This window comes from Erpetoichthys calabaricus, chromosome 12, assembly GCF_900747795.2.
Source record: "Erpetoichthys calabaricus chromosome 12, fErpCal1.3, whole genome shotgun sequence".
NCBI classification, from domain to species: Eukaryota; Metazoa; Chordata; class Cladistia; order Polypteriformes; family Polypteridae; genus Erpetoichthys; species Erpetoichthys calabaricus.
In genome coordinates, this window is record NC_041405.2 from 140434600 (window position 1) to 140451454 (window position 16855).

Sequence of the window (16855 nt, forward strand, 5' to 3'; positions counted from 1 at the left end):
AGCAGGTAATAAGAGTATGGACAGGCACAAAACAACAGAGACAGCATCTGAAATCAAGAACAGTATATACGACATTATCTAAACCTGTTTAACGGGGCAGGATCCAGGAGGAAACCTGGAGCCTACCCAAGCAGGTTTGGATGCAAGGCAGGAAAAATCCCTGGTATACAATATGTTTGAAATGGCTGATGTTAAGAACAAACAGAATGATATTTGAACTATCTATTTTGAGAGAGAAGAAATGAAAAAATGGGGACAGATATTAAAAACATAGTTTTGTTACTGGATTATTTTCACAATGTCAGGTATTTTCAGCTGTGAATATTAACTAAAAAAGAGAAATTAATAATTATAGCATAAGTACAAAAACACATTAGTATGTTTAGCTTTTCATCTCTTTGCCTACCTACCTGTAGTTCAGTAGAGACATTGCCAACTCAGGAATTTTATAAGGTTTGTATCACTTTGTTGTTAAACAACGTTTTTAAAGCAAAAGTGATTGGTCAGCAACAATATGCTGATCTTGTATGATGATCAGTGCCGTTTTAAAAAATCGGGAGTGGTCTCCCCTAGACTTTCCCATGTACTCGGATATGGGGATGGATATTTGAGGAGTAAACCACAAGACAATGATTATATTATTCACATTAAAGAACCATCAAATTAATAATATTGAACAATTATTATAAAAGTAACATTGAATAAATCGGACTCTGCAGCTGCATGAATAAAAGAAAATAGAGTATGTGTTCAGGTAAAGTACCACTTCCGGTTGATGGATTTGGCTCAAAAGTTAATACAGATCTTCAATTTAGGTGTAACAAACACATGCTGGGCAGCACAGTGACACAGGAGACCTGAGTTCGCTTCCCGGGACCTCCCGTGGTGTTTGCATGTTCTACCCCGTATCTGCGTGGGTTTCCTCCCACAGTCCAAAAACATGCAGGTTAGGTGATTCTGCTTGGGAGGTATGTGTGTGTGCCCTGCGGTGGGCTGGTGCCCTGCCAGGTATTTGTTCCTGCCTTGCACCCTGTGCTGGCTGGGATTGGCTCCAGCAGACCCCCTTAACCCTGTGTTAGGATATAGCGGGTTGGGAAATGCCTGATTGACAAACACATGCTAAGTTTCACCCATCTATCTGCTTGCATTTTTGAGTTATCATGTTTGTTTATACAGTGTGCGTGAGATATATATAATTTAAAATACACACACATAATCCCAAAAAAACAAAACATATTTTCGGACTCTGGGAGGTCTTAAACGTTAAGATTCATCAAAATCTCGAGGTTGAATTTCTTTCATGAGTACTTTTATACTTCGTGTGCGAAGTGGCAGGTGAATTTCTGTCAACATAAAGCAGGTACCTGAGAAATAAACTGAAACATTACTCACTCGTGATTTTTCTGTCCATGTGGTAAAGCTTTTGTTGACCAGCACATTTCGATTTCAGGCATTTGAATTACATCTTGTTATAAAAGTGCAAAGAAAGGTGGCACATAAGTCGCTTTCTATTCCTCACGCTTTACACGCATATTCAGCTCTCTGTCACTGCAAATGCTGTGTGAACACCCGCCCACCATCACTAGCCACCGTTCAATGGATGAATATGTGTGGGTGGCTTGTGAGGGATGACTTTCAGGTTTAGAGTCAAGTTATAAGGGTTAACAACTAACGGCAAGAACATTCAAAAACAAAAACTAAAATTATTTTAGTAAATTATTATTTTATTTCAGTTAGTCTTTCCTGCTACTTTAATAGTTTTCGTTAATTTTATTTCAGTTAACGAAAATGTTTTTTTAATAATAGTTTCAGTTTTGATTTTAGTTTTCTTTAACTATAAATAACCTTGGTTTGCTCTGAAGGTGTTGGAGAAGTACAGAAGGAACTGCATTGTGTCTTTGTGGACTTCGAGAAAGCATATGACAGAGTGCCTAGAGGAATTGTGGTATTGTATGAGGAGGTAGGGAGTGGCAGAGAAGTATTTAACAGTGGTAGAGGATATGTACAAGGGAAGTGTGACGTTGATGAGGTCTGCGGAAGGAGTGAAAAATGCATTCAAGGTAGAGGTGGAATTATATCTGAAATCAGCTCTGAGCCCTTTATTTGCAATGGTGATGGGCAGGTTGACAGACAAGATTAGATGAGCGTCCCTGGGATTGTTGTTTCTGGATGGCATTGTGATCTGTATCGAGAGTACGGAGCAGGTTGAGAAGACCCTGGAGAGGTGGAGATATGCTGTAGAGAGGTGAGGAGTGAAGGTTGGTAGGAACGAGACAGAATATGTGTGTGAATGAGAAGAAGGTCAGAAGAATGATGAGGATACAGGGAATAGAGCTGGCAAAGGTGGAGGAGTTTTTAAATACCTGGCATTGATAGTAGAGAGCAGTGGGAAGTGTAGAAGAGAGACCAAGAGTGCAGGCAGAGTGGAATGGGTGGAGAAGAGTATCGGGAGTGATTTATGACAGACGGGTACCAGCAAGAGTGAAGCCTGTCTCAATATGGCTGCTGAGCTGTGTTTCTCAGTGTTTTTCTTTTCAGCCCATGGTGCATGAGATGCTCTTTTATCATGATGATGATGTGAGGGAGGGGTAAAGCAAGAAAATGTATATATTCTCTATTTAAATTCTACAGCCAATAGGACATTGGGTTTGAATCAGAAGCCACTCTGTATCGCAAACAGCCATACTTCAGACCAGTGGGGTCACCTAATACCTTTCACACCTACCCCAAAACCATTTGATAAGCTGATGCTTGCTGTCTAGGTAGTTTGGCTTTTCTGTGGGGGTTGATTGAGAGAGTCATGCAGACTTTCCAAACTGGTTTTAGGCACTCCCCCCCCCCCCCCCCCCCCCCCACCATGTTATAAAATTCACTGTCCTGACTCAGTCCAGTTTTTTTTTTTTTGGTTAGTTAAATATCAAACCATTGCTTTTCTTATCAATGATATACTTCTGGTAACCGAAAAATCCCAAAATGGTGGTAAGTTTTCAAATTTTGGGTTTTTCAGTTCTTTTCCGTGCCATGAAATCTGTGTGTGTGTGTCTCAGCGTCTTGTCTGCCTATTCTTTCTCAGTCACTTACTCGCCCCGTGTTATGTTCTTGATGTTTAGCTGACTGCACCACTGTTTTTCTTCCTATTATGGTGTTTGGTGTATGTAAGCAGCTTTTGTCATTCGCTCGATGCTCTGCAAATGTTACTTGTAGTTTTTTTTTTTTTTTTTTTCTTTCTTCCATGTCACTTCATTTGCTGATCACTTTTGGCATAATAAACACATGAGTGCAAGTCAGTTTGCCAAGGTTATTACCACCTGTATTTTTTTTTTTTTTTAATAAAATTTTCCAGAATGTATGAAGTCATAAGTTTTCGATCAAGATCAGTGTTCTAGGCCCAGTAGTTAAAACGCAGATTCTCCTTCGCATGCATTTCTCTGATCTTTCTCAGTCTTGTATTGTGTATCCCACAGTTAATGCTCAGCAAATGGCGATGCTGTTGTTCCTATTATGGTGTTCTCTGCCATATCAGCAGTATTTGATTTGCTTGATGATTGGCAGATGTCACTGGCCTTTTTTGTTTCTGCCATGTTACTTTGCTTGCCCATCACTTTCCTGTAAGAAACCCATGAACACAGGTCATTTTGCCATGACTGCTGCTACCTTCAATTTGTTGAATTCTAAGCACATATCGGGTCATAACCTTTCAATCAAGACCAATATCAAGGTTCTAGCCCAAGTAGTTCGTGAGTAATCACATGACAGATGGACAGACCTTGGCATTTCTTTGCATGTAAAATATACGAGTATAAACTGACGCAGGATTTGGAGGGTGTTGGTAATTAGTTTTATTTATTAGGTGCATGTTCTTTTCATGCCTGCATATTCTGTGTTCATGTCCAATGTCTGTCAATAGTAATTTCATTGGATAGCCATGATTCAGCCAGTTCTCTGGCACTTTTAGTATTAGCCTTGAAGTTTACATGGCATGGAGTCCGATATAAATGTGTGCCCAGTTAAACTTATATGTGCGTTAAATCAGATATGTGTGCACGCACAAACGTGTATTATGTATATAATGAACACACACCATACAGTAAATATAGACAAATGTTTTGATACATGTCCACAAAAAGGAACCCCCCCCCCCCAACAAATAACTTGAAACTTCCAAAAGTTATTTGCACCCATTATCGTTTATTCTGTGTTTAACAAAAATCAGACTGACTTTTAGAGTTTTGATTCAACCGAATATTTGAAATAACACAAATGCAAATGGTATGGACAAAAATGATGGGACTCTTAACCTAATATTTTGTTGCACAAATGTAGAGGCAAACAAGTGATTTCTGAACACAGGTCATTTGGCCCACTTGTCCTGAGCAAACTGCTCCTGCTGTGTCAGGTTTGAAAGGGGGCCTTCTCCATACTGCCTGTTTCAGTTCCTTCCATAGATGCTCGATAGGACTCAAATCAAGGCCCATAGAAGGCCACTTCAGAATAGTTCAAATGTTTTGTTCTTAGCCATTCTTGGGTGCTTTATCTATGTGTTTTTGGTCATTTATACTGTTGGAGGAGCCATGACCACAGACGGAGCTTTCTGACACTGGGAAATATGTTTCAGTTTTGACAGTCTTTATCTCATTGTTCCTTGCACAGACTTAAGGCACCTCATGCCAGACTTGGCAAGGCAGCCCCAAAGCCTAACTGAGCCTCTTTCAATGTTTCACAGTAGGCATGGTGTTCTGATCTCACTATGAGGATGTAATGGGTATTCATGCAGCTAAACTCCTGTCATTATCAATACACCGACTTGGAGACCAGCTTGACACAAGGTGTTCAAATTCCCAGTTTACTAACAAAGAGCTGGTGTGAAAATACAAATTAAAGAAACCTAGTGTCAAGCATACAAATAAAAATATAGTTTGGCAACAGCTTTTAAACTATATAAGTAACAATACTGAGTGGTAAAACTTTTACATGTATAAACTTGCAGGCTATGCTACCAAAGGCTTAAACAAGAAGGATGAACTTTGCTGCATGTGTTTGTAGCAAACAAACCACTTGTGTTGGGAATGCCCACTGTTAGGTGGCTCAGGAAGAACAAATATCAAAGGACATATTTTGAACATGAGAACTGTTTACAACATGGAATGTAATTAATACTTCATTTTGCCCATCTTTATGAACATGACACTATTTGAATTTTTTTTTCATCTGTAGGCATAAAGCTGATGTGACTTGCCAAAAAGCTTGAGTTTTGTCTCTGCTATCCAAAGGATGGTCTCTCAGAAGCACTTGTTTCCTCACCGTATGCATTTTAGAAAATTCCACTCTGACTTTTTGTGTTTTCTTTTCAACAGTGGTCGTCTTCCTTAGAGCCCACTGTCACTCAGAGTGGTGGTTGTTTTGATCAGACCATGATGGACCTTGATCTTGGAGTTCAGCTTGTTGTCCTTGGCTTTTTGTTTTCCATTCTCACTATCTTTCTGCCCATTCTGGGGCCAATTTTACCTCTTTCAGCTGCGGTTAGCTACAGTCCCATGGACCTTAAACTTAATATTTGCAACTGTTGTCACAGGAGCATGAAGCTGTATGGAGATGGCCTTCTAGCATTAACATGCTTGTCTATAATTTTCTTTCTGATCTTCTCAGATCTCTCTCTCTCTCTCTCTCCCCCCAACCCCCCCCCCCCCCTCCCTTGCTTTCTCCAGTCCATGTTCAGTGTGGGACACACAATCACACCGAACAGCAGAGTGATTACGTTTCTCCGTTTTAAATAGGCTAAATGATATACTGATTGCATGACTGGAGACATGTGATACAAATTAAACTGCTAGTTTGAAAAATCATTCCAATCCAGTTAATTATGATCTTTTCTAGGAGTGCCAACTAATGAATAAGCGATGCTTGATATATATTTTTTTTTTTAAATACACATTTGCTCTGTTTTACTGGATGACATATCAAAGGCATGCAGCTAAACAGCTTTTCATTTAATCTCTTTTCTGGAGACATACAGCACATCTTCAATGAGCTGTAAGGGGTTTAACATTTTGTGTATGCATGCATGTTCCATAATGTGTGGTTTGGAGCTAGAATGTACACCTCATAAAAGTGATTTTTACTGCTGCCCAACCAGGCAGCATTTAGAAAACATTAATAAGATTATATAGCACATTGAGTACAGGTCAAAGTTTTTAATATTGTATTTTTAAGTCAACATCAATTATGTACCTGCACTGCTTCATTTTGAAACCTGCTCAACTTAAAAGAATTATTTTTGTCTAAACGTGCGTCCTTTCCATCCTCTGGTCTGCTAATGTGAAATGTGCTAGGTAGAGAGCTGCAGGGGTGTGTGTGTGTGTGGTGTTTTGGTAGGGTGTTGCCATATTTCCCTCCCTTTGCACAACATGATGATGTAATGGTTGCCATAAAAGGCACTTTAAAGAACTGATTATTAAATTACAAGAACAAAAAATAATAGCCTTATAAACAGTTAATATACAGTAATAGGAAACAGTTTCAAATTAGGTTGCGTCTTGCCTTTAAGTGGGTCAGTTCATCACAGCAAACCAGGCTGCTCTTAAGGAGTGTTATTTTGGACTGCTTTTTAAGGGTCCTATTAATCAAAGCAGTATACTGTTTTAGCTATCTCTGACAATGGGAAACAAACTGCCATCCAAAAAAATCATAATATTTAATCCAGTACAAGAAGGGGATTAGAAACTCGCAACTTGGGAGAGATTTAGGAAAAAGTGTCACACCTAGGCGCCAAGGTGCACAGAATTCATTTGGCCCTTGGTGGTTCCCTCACCTGACTGCAGTACCCTGCCTCTGTCTAAACAATCTGCTAAAGCCTTTAAACTCATTTGCAAAGGCAGGTTGTTCACATGATCAAGGCTTCTCATAATTTAGATTATTTAATTTACTGCTTTCATTGTTTACTTTATTCAGTATGCATGGCCACAGGTGCTGTCACAAAGATGGAAGAAGTGATATTTAGTTATTTTTTTTATGTTCGGCTCATTCACATCATAGGCATCTGTTCAGTGCAGATGACATCAAGAATACCAGATGATTTAGACAGTCCTATCTTTTGCCAGAGGTCACTTGGACCTTGTATGTCAGTGTTCTAATTTGTTGTTGCTAAATAACTTGTGTGTGTATATAATGTAAATGATTGGTAATTCTATTGACTGTGTTCTTTCCTGTTTTTCTGCTGTGCAATGCTAAAATAAGTGCTTATGTATTTATTTACTTTTTAGTAATTCCTTAACATTATGCAAACAGTAACCATCATCTCTTAATTTCTATAGAATGGTTGATGTTGGTGGACAAAGATCAGAACGCAGGAAGTGGATTCACTGTTTTGAAAATGTAACATCCATCATGTTTCTTGTAGCTCTTAGTGAGTACGACCAAGTTCTAGTAGAGTCTGACAATGAGGTAGGGTCAAATGTAATTTCTGAATTTAACTCTTTAACACTTTTTAAAGTTAGTTTTTTGGTATTTAATTGCCCACTATATTTTTTCTATCCATCTTTATCAGAACCGTATGGAAGAGAGCAAAGCATTATTCAGAACGATCATCACATATCCCTGGTTTCAGAATTCCTCTGTTATCCTTTTCTTGAATAAGAAAGACCTCCTAGAAGAGAAGATAATGTACTCTCATTTAGTGGACTACTTCCCAGAGTTTGATGGTAAGGATTAATTTGTTTGTATGTGTACTGCTTTGTAAATTTGCTTATCTGGTTTTCTGTCAGTAGGCAAAAAGGGATCATGTACTCGTGTCCTTGAATTCTTTTGTGTGTAGTTTCACCAATCCCCGAAGTTCACAGAAGACTACAATAGATTTCAATGAACTGATATTTCACAATTCTCTATAGTTGCAAGTCGGTTTTATTTAAATTTTTCTGGAGGAGCCAAGAATCCCATTGACCTCCTACCACCCCAGTAATCCTAAACAAAAAAAACTGCCCCAGATCCAATATACTTGTAAGATACCTTTTTATGAGTCAGTTATAAACTTGTCTTCGCTGATTGCGTCATCCATAAAGTAAATCTTATGGGGCATAAGTCATTAAGATCTTAACTCTCATTTAAGATTACACTGCTTGCTTTTACTCTCCATTCTGGCAGACTATAGAAAAAAAAACTGGCTTTGCTACTATGATTAAGATCGGGCAGACTGAGGGGACTGTGAGTGAGTCTAACAGGGTTTTGGAGTTATCCATTATTTGCTTTTGAACTGCTTTGATACCAGTACTAAGGTCTGAAAGATAGTATTGATACAGAAGTCAAATGTTTAGTGGCAATACTCCACTACTCTTCACCACACTTCTTTGTAATTTATTCAGTGTGTTTTGTCTTTTTGTATGAAGAAAAACTTTCTAACCTTAACCTCCCTTGACTTGAACTCCACATATTATGGATAGGTTGCAGATTTAATTTTAAATTGATAAATGTGCCATTTTTACCCATCAATCTATACTGACTAAACCATAATGACAAAGTGAAAACATGTTTATAGGAGTGTTCGTACATTAAATTGTGGTCAGGCACATCCTTGATATGTCCAAGGGTCTGAATCCTGTGTGTGTGTGTGTGTGTGTTATATTCAAAAGACAGATCCGTGAGGAACCCTGCCTAATCCAGAAAATGTCCCCCCCCCCCCCCCCCCCCATAATCCTTTGCTTCCTGTGTTTGAGGCACTTTTGTACCCACCTAAATGCCTTGCCTTGAATTCAGACTACTTTTTAGTTTGATCAATAACCTTTAAATTCAATTCAATTTCATTATTGTCATGTGCACAAGTACCATGTACAATGAAATGCGTGCTTGCATGAATGTGCCCTCGCAGACAGTGAACATAGACAAAAAAAAAAAAAAAACACAATAAATAAAAAAAACAGAATCCTACGAATAAATGGAGACAGTGGCAGAAGTATATGTGCAAGTAGCGGTGGAGATGACACAAGGTTACTGATTGTTCATGAGTCTGATTGCAGTTGGGTAGAAACTGTTCCTAAACCTGGAGGTGCATATCTGAGTGGACTTAAGTCGCTTCCCAGATGGGAGGAGGGTGAAAAGTGACAGTGCTGGGTGGCTGGGGTCCCGCCTGATATGGTTCACTTTCCTGAGACAGCATGTAGTGTGGATGTCATGGATCACAGGGAGCTGTGTGCCTGTGATCTGCTGTGCTGTAATCACCACACGCTACAGAGCTCTGCAGTCCTGAATTGAGCAGTTGCTGTACCAGGATGTGGTGCATCCTGTCAGGAGGAATTCCACAGTACACCTGTAGAATCCGCACAGGGTTGTGGGGGACATCCGGGCCTTATTCAGGTACTTTATTAAAAAAAATAATAATAATAAAAAAATAAAAAAAATGCATCTCTCTTATTGTAGGCTTTTGTTGTGTCCTGATAGAATTCCAACATATTAATGAAACACAACCTCCTTATACAAACAAGTGCTGACTTTTTACTAATAGAGAAGTAGATAAATAGCACTTTATCTATTTATGCGCTGTTCAACCTTTTCATTAATAATTCCTTCCAATAATTTAGCCATGAAGCATATTAAGTTTACTTGCCTATAGTTACTTGAATAAGGCTCATCACTCTTTTTATACAATGGAATATTATTTGCAGGCCTCTAATTTTTAGGAGTTTCCCCAATTTTCCTCCAAATTTTCAAAAATGTGTGCCAAGGGATTAGATCTCTACTTGCTATTTTGCTTAATCACTTGAGTATAAAAGTTATCTTGGTCTCATTGACTTGTTCAGTTTCAGCCTATTTAATCCAAACAGTACTACTTTCTCTTCATTTTGTAAATATTCAAGCACCTCTCATGTAGTCCCCTTTGCTTTGAAAGGTAATCAAATTCACATTATGCATAAACTTAAGTAAAATGCAAGTTCAAAGCATTTGCTATTTCACTACCTGTATGTTCTAGCACACATTTACTGTTCCTAATACTCCTCAACTCCACCTTAATGGTTTGATCTACTACTAATATATTGAAAGAATCTTTGCCTCATCCTTTGCCTTTTCTGCAACATTTCTCACCAGTGCCTTCTATGTTTGTAAATATCCTTTTTAATCATTGCTGTCCTATGCCTTACTGTTAGCAATGGAGTTATATACCTTTTTATACAGCTGTTTTATCACGTACAAGGGGGCTCTGCCCCCTGCTCGCTTTGCTCACCTACCCCCGGCGTTGGGTATCCTGAAATACATTTTTTTTTTTTTTTCTTTGGAATTGTTTCAATTTCATCATTTGCACTTTTACTTTAAAGCTTCATTAAAAACAATTTTTTTTGGAGACACATTGTGACAATGCCCGTAAGTGAATATTGTTTCTGTTTCTCTAATAAATAATCTGACCTTTTGTAATGTTTGTCCCAGTGATTTATCGATTGTCACAGCAAATGCTATTCTGACGGTAAACTGTAAACATTTTAATATGAATGGCATGTCACGATCTCCTTTGGTGTGTAATGTTATTTGCGGAATATATACATTACCTTTCTTTTTTGCCTGTTAACTTTTGCATCCCTTCTCCGTGATCATCAATATACACCTGACCGAATTGTGTATTGTTTGAAATTTAACTTGTTGTTGCTTTAACTGTTCCGGGACCACAGATTCTCATAGCGTATGGTCCATTATTGTGTAAATGCATGTTTTGTGCATTGAATAATGCAAATGTGAAAAGACTTTGTTGTTTACTCTTTGCCTTTTATTTCTGACCTCGATTTGTCCTGCTATTTTTTTTTCAATTACTCCTGGCTCTGATGATTAATCACCTTTTGTTTGCGGTAATGCAATCTTTTCTATCTTTTCTTTGATACTGTAGCAACTGACATGATAAAATGTCACAAGTTTTACTTGAACAATCGCAGACTTCCTAACCCCAAACACAACTTTCTAGCACCCTATCCAACACTGCCCCCCCCTTACCGCATCAATCAACACCCCGCTATCAGTCTTCCGTGCTGAACTCCGCCCTCCCTCAATCGGACCTAACAGTCGCTTAAAACCAAAAAGTCCTCAACCTGGCTGGGACGCCACAATACTTTTGGATTTTACTGCTTTCATATTCTGTACCTTTCTCTGCATGTGTATCACGCCATCGTTTGTTGGAGCCTTTCGAATTCCACTGCTTTCATAATATCTTATCCGCCTTTTTTCTCTACAACGCCTTTGGGTCTCTATTCTCTGTATTGTCCTTATACGCTTTATATGTGCTGAGAGCACATGATCTGTGTGTACTACATGACTGAGTGTTTTTTGATGGGTGAGCTCTTATATGATGAGCTCATTTGTCTTGGAGCCGTGCCCGCTTTGCTTCCGGCATTTCATACGCACGTTGTAGGCGCCTGCGTTCATTGATTTTATCCAGGCGGGCTCGCATTTGTATATCTGTCAGTCGAGCGCGTTCGTTTTGAACCTGTGCCTGCTTTGCTTCCGCAGTTTCAGACGCGCGGTGTAGGCGTCTGCGTTCATTGATCTTATCCAGGTGGGCTCGTGTTTGTATCGTTGAGCTATATTGTGTTTGAATTCGGTGTAAAGCGTTCAGCGGTTTGTTCTATCCCAAGCAGCACATTATTCCTAACTTCACTCCGCAGTAGTGCCACACACAATATGGCGGTGACGCCTGCGCCCTCCATAGTAGTGCCACTCACAATATGGCGGTGATGCCTGCGCCTTTCGTACTAACTTTGTGGACCTGTGGGGCCGCTGTAGCCTCTTCCGTTTGAATCCGGGCTGCAGCACAGAATCCTCTTTTTGGCGTGGCTGTGTCGGTAGTCGTTAGCTATGGGCGCCTTGTTGCTTCATTTCTCATTCACGTCAGTTGAGCTGTGTCGTTTTTGGGCCGTGAGTCCTTCGTTCGCGGTGGATACGACTTAGATTGCGGTTTATGAGATGTGCGCTGTACGCACCTGCACAGTACATCTCATGGTCCCATCGCCGTGTACCTGCGTCCATGCCATCCGGTTTAGTTAGTAAACCTGCGTCCATGCCATCCGGTTTACCATTCTCGGTTAGTAATATGGGTAACTTCTTTTTTAGCTCCTCATTTATCCATCACATAGTTCTTGAATTTACAAGGTGACTTACAACATTTATGATACAATTGGTTACATTTCTTTTAGTTTCCAATTGGAGCACAGGCAGGTCAAGTAACTTGCTCATGGTCACAGTGTCAATAGCGGGATTTGAACCAACAGCCTTAAGTTTTGAAGTCCACAGCCTTAATGACTACACCAGTTTCTTACTGCTTCTAAATTCTGAGATAAACATGCTGCGCATAACATGTAAAACACTTTCAGTTGTCTCCACACTTGTAGCATAGCCTAAGATACTGTAGATAAATTGGGATATGCTTTTCATCTGTTCAAAATACACCATCGTAAAATTTAAATGTTTTACAAGTGTGTGCATTCAAAAACATTGTAAAATGTATTATATTATGGCCACAAGATCCTAATAGTTTAACCACAGCTATCTCATGAATTGTATCTGGAATATTGTAGAATACTAAATCTAGACTGCTCTCCCCGTTTGTTGCTGCTTTAATCTGCTTGTAATACATAACTGTTTTACACAGTAAAAGCTCCTGTTCTTGTGCCCTGCTAGTGGATTAGGTTAGTACAGTTAACATCTGGGTAATTAAACAAACCCAGTCCCCTGACTACAATATCACCCTCTAAACCCGTCCTTTTTAAAAATCTTGTGTCCCATCCACACTTATCACCACTCCTGGTGGAGAGGAGTAAAAAAAGGGTTCTAAAAAAAGTCACCTTTTGGTAAATTACTTCCAATTAAGGACTGAATTTTTTCCTGTCACACTATAGTATGCAAATGAAGTGACAGAGATGAAGTTCCCTCATTCATTCATCAACATGGAAGAGATAAGAGAACACACAATTCAAATGAGAGAAAAGTATGTTGCTTTTCATAAGCCTGGGTGTGGCTAAAAAAATAGGTACTCCCCTACAAAAGCCAGTATTTATAGTTCAGGTAATTTAAAAAATTCAGATTGACTAGAACTGTTAACCAACTTAAAAAAAAAAAAAAAAAATGAAAGAAGTAGTATCTTGAGGTCACCAAGTCTCCAAAACTACCCTCAGACACCCCCCTCTGTGCCAACAGATTTTTTGGAAGACATGTCAGAAAAAAGCCGTTCCTGTCATTAAATTACAAACATAATTGCCTAGAGTTTTCTAAATGCCACTAGAGCTTTGATTGGAACTGTCTTATGGTCAGACTAAATGAAAATTGAGAATTTTGGAAAGAAGAACCTGATATTCCTCCCCAAACCCACTGTCAAGTTTGGTGGACATTCCATGATAATGGGGGTTTTCTTCCAAAGGCCCTGGGAACCTTGTTAAAGGTACATAGCATCATGGAGTCCTTGAAATGCCAGATTTTAAATTTAAATCTGTCTGCTTCTGTCAAGAAGCTAAAACTAGCTCAACTAATTTTACAGCAGAACAATGATTCAAAACATTCAAGTAAACACAAAAATGGTTGAAAGAACACACAATCAAGCTTCATTCGTGGCTGCCTCAGTACCCGGACTTAAACCTCACGGATAAAGCTGGATAATTTGATGAGGGTCTGTAAAGAGGAATGGTCTCTGATTCCCTGCTTAATATTCTCAAAACCTTATAAGATGTATAAGTTATAGCTCATGCTGAACCATTTAAAGTTTAAACATTAAAATATACATTTGCCTTTACAGATTTTGAGGTGGGGGGACCCCTTTCATTTACACTTGCATGTGATTCTGCTTACTTTGATCGGGGATTTCCATAAATCCTTCCATTACTCTCAAATTCCTTACATGTATAGTTGTATCTGCGGACTTTAAATACTTAGAGGGTTCCTGTTTAGAGAAGCCTCCAAAACATGATACCAGCCATTTTCTTTTACTTCAATTACTAGAGAACAACCGCCAAATAAAAACATTGAATTCATTACATGGACTGCCTAAATGTGCAGGCTGCAAATGTTATTGTTTTCTGTAATAAGGTAAACCCCTTTGCATTATGTTCTCCCCAGAAAATAAAAACCAAAAACATTAAATTGCTTTCAAGAAGGAAAAAAGTTGCGTTAAACATGTAAATACCAAAACGTCAACACAAATACAGTAAGAAAGGTATGTCTAATGTCCACTGCTATACTAATGCAGATTTAGAGCAGGGGTTCTTAACATCAGCCCTGGGGACTCTGTAGCTGCAGGTTTTTGTTCAAACCAGCTTCTATTTTTAATTGGAATCCTGAGCTAATTAAGTGAACTGTTATTGCCCAGATTCTGTGTTTTGGGAACAATATAGAAATTAGAAAACTAAGTTTGAATAAAAAACAATAAATAAATTAAAAATATTCCCATATAACTATAACTAAGTACATAATGTGTATTTATTTTTAAATAAATCTTAACAATATTTTCATCTTGATGTTCATTCTATTTTTCTGGGTATTCTAAATTGTTTAATGAATCCATTGTTTTCTAATTAGTGGGTCTGATGCTAAAACATTTGCAGTCTTTCACAGTTCAGTGTTTGTGTTGCTCTGTTCGTTTTTAATTGTCATTATTAAGATCCAATGAAGGGAGCAAACTACACAGAGAGAGGGTAAAATGAAAGCAACAAAAGCGAGTTAAGCATTTAAATCTATAGCAAAAGCAGAAATATTTCTAAATGTCTTATAAATGTAAAAATCATGCCTCTGTGCTTTAATGTAGAATAAGAAAAGAGAATACCAACTAATTAAATGAGATCACTGTTATCAGTTGTCACGGAGTATGAATCTGGTTGAAGCAAAAACCTGAAGCCACAGTGGGCCCCCAGGACCGACTTTGAGAACCTCTGATTTAGAGCACGTCCATCATATGATATGTTTTGAAACAGTCACCAATGTACAGCCCGACATTCTAATAGTGTTGAAACATTTTTCAATAATTACTCTGTTGCTTGTACTTGAGAGGGTAGAATGTCTGTTCCCGACTCATGATTGATTGCCGCCCATTTTGTTATTGTAGGCTATCGCAGCGCAAGGCTTAATGACTTCATTTCCCCTGATACGAACATTGACAGTTGCTATATTGTGAACAGTGCTTCAGGGTCTGACCTTTTGCCATGTAGATACTGCTCCCTGCTTCAGTGTTATGCAACTTGAGTTCACCTGTCACATGACAGTGGTTTGGTTATACAGTGCAGTATTCATCAGTTTCTCTATCAAATGCACCCAAACACCCCACACCCACAAAAAACTGGCTTTATAATTTCTCGTTTATATGCCATTGTGTTCTGATTGAAGGCTTGGCCATACTCATGAATGTTTTTATACATGGTCCCAAACATTATTGTGCCAGGAAATGGGGAACTATGTATAAACAGTGTTGTAATTTCTATATGGTGTGACCGAAATGTATTTAGATCAAATCTAAGTTGTTTGATTTGTAATTTTAAACTGTGAAGCAAAGGGGGAAATCAAAGAAAAATGTCTTTGTCCCAAACATAATGGAGAGCACTACATAATTGCACCTCATTTATTTTTATTCCCATCATTTAATGAAAGCAATTTTAAACGTATTTTTATAATTCACTTTTGATTTTTAATAGTGTACGAAAATTTTTCAAATTATGTCTTGTATGCTTGTATGTATACTACTGCCTGTCCATTTTTTATGTAAGGTTCTAAACCTGGTCAGTCACACACTTCCTGCGCTCTCATTCCTACATTTAAAAAATCCTCAACTAGCTCGTATGCCACCTTACTACACTGTTGCCCGTTCTTTTAAAATGTAACCTGTTAATGACAGAACAGGTCCCATCTGTTCCAGAAAGAATTCCTATGCATTCCATGATCCTACACAAGATTTGAGTCACACATTAACTTTCTAAACTTTTCAATCTTACCTGGACTGGCGCTAGGCACGGGCTTGGCATTCTGAAAGTAGATAGTCAAATGGCTATCGCTAAAGGAGTAGTGTGTTTTTTGTGGTGTAGACGAGCTGCAGTCTGAGTGTGCCCTGGAGTTTTAGAAGGTTATCTAAGTAAGATATGCACAAGGTAACAGAAGGAGATTAGCAACTAATTTCTAATAAAGCTAACAAATTTTTGAAAAATTTGTTTTGCATAGGTGACGAAACTGATATTTTTTTATAAATATTATTGGTCATTTTACACCCGGCTGGCTGACTAAGCTTAAAGAAATCATGATTTAGAATAATGTACCAAATTGGCGGCATCTTGGTCAGCTGTCCAGCATGCATTCATAGAAAAATAATGTGCAAACAATTTATTTAGCTTTTTTTAATGTTGCATATACTGTACATCCATATTGTACTGTATATACTGTATTTTTAAGTCAAATGTAAGGATTTTCCTTAAATCCAATAAACAGTTTTTACCTACTGAGTTTTAAATGTATTGAAGTTTATTGCCCATGCTTCTTGTCTTTAAATCAGTGAAAAAAGAACATACAGAAACTTTGATTGTGTGTGTGTTTGTTTCACTGCACCCCCAGTCTTGTCTTTAATACACAGAACCACTGTAGTGGGTTATGTTGATGCAAAAGAGACAATTTTAGTATTTACACACAGAGCAACACTTAATTGGGTCATTACTGCCATATGTAAAGAGTACAGTGACATTCTAACTTGTGTGTGTTCCTTAGATGTGATGTGTTAGTGTGTTTAGGGGTTTTGCTTATTTAAAAGCTTAATGCCAAAAAGACTGACAGTTAATTACACAATACAATATAATTTTTACTTGTACTTTTTACATCTACTCAGAAGACATGACAAAAAAAAGAAATATAAATTAATGGATGGATAGTA

At 38.2% G+C, this 16855-nt stretch overlaps 1 protein-coding gene across 1 annotated transcript in view; it reads left to right on the top strand.

Annotated features, from left to right (window-relative positions):
• Nucleotides 1–16855, top strand: part of gna11b (guanine nucleotide binding protein (G protein), alpha 11b (Gq class)) — a 73588-nt gene that overhangs the window by 39144 nt on the left and 17589 nt on the right. Inside the window, exons 5-6 of the mRNA XM_028816401.2 lie at nucleotides 7311–7440; nucleotides 7544–7697. Of these exons, the coding sequence (XP_028672234.1) occupies nucleotides 7311–7440; nucleotides 7544–7697 (284 nt within the window). The remainder of the gene's footprint in view (nucleotides 1–7310; nucleotides 7441–7543; nucleotides 7698–16855) is intronic.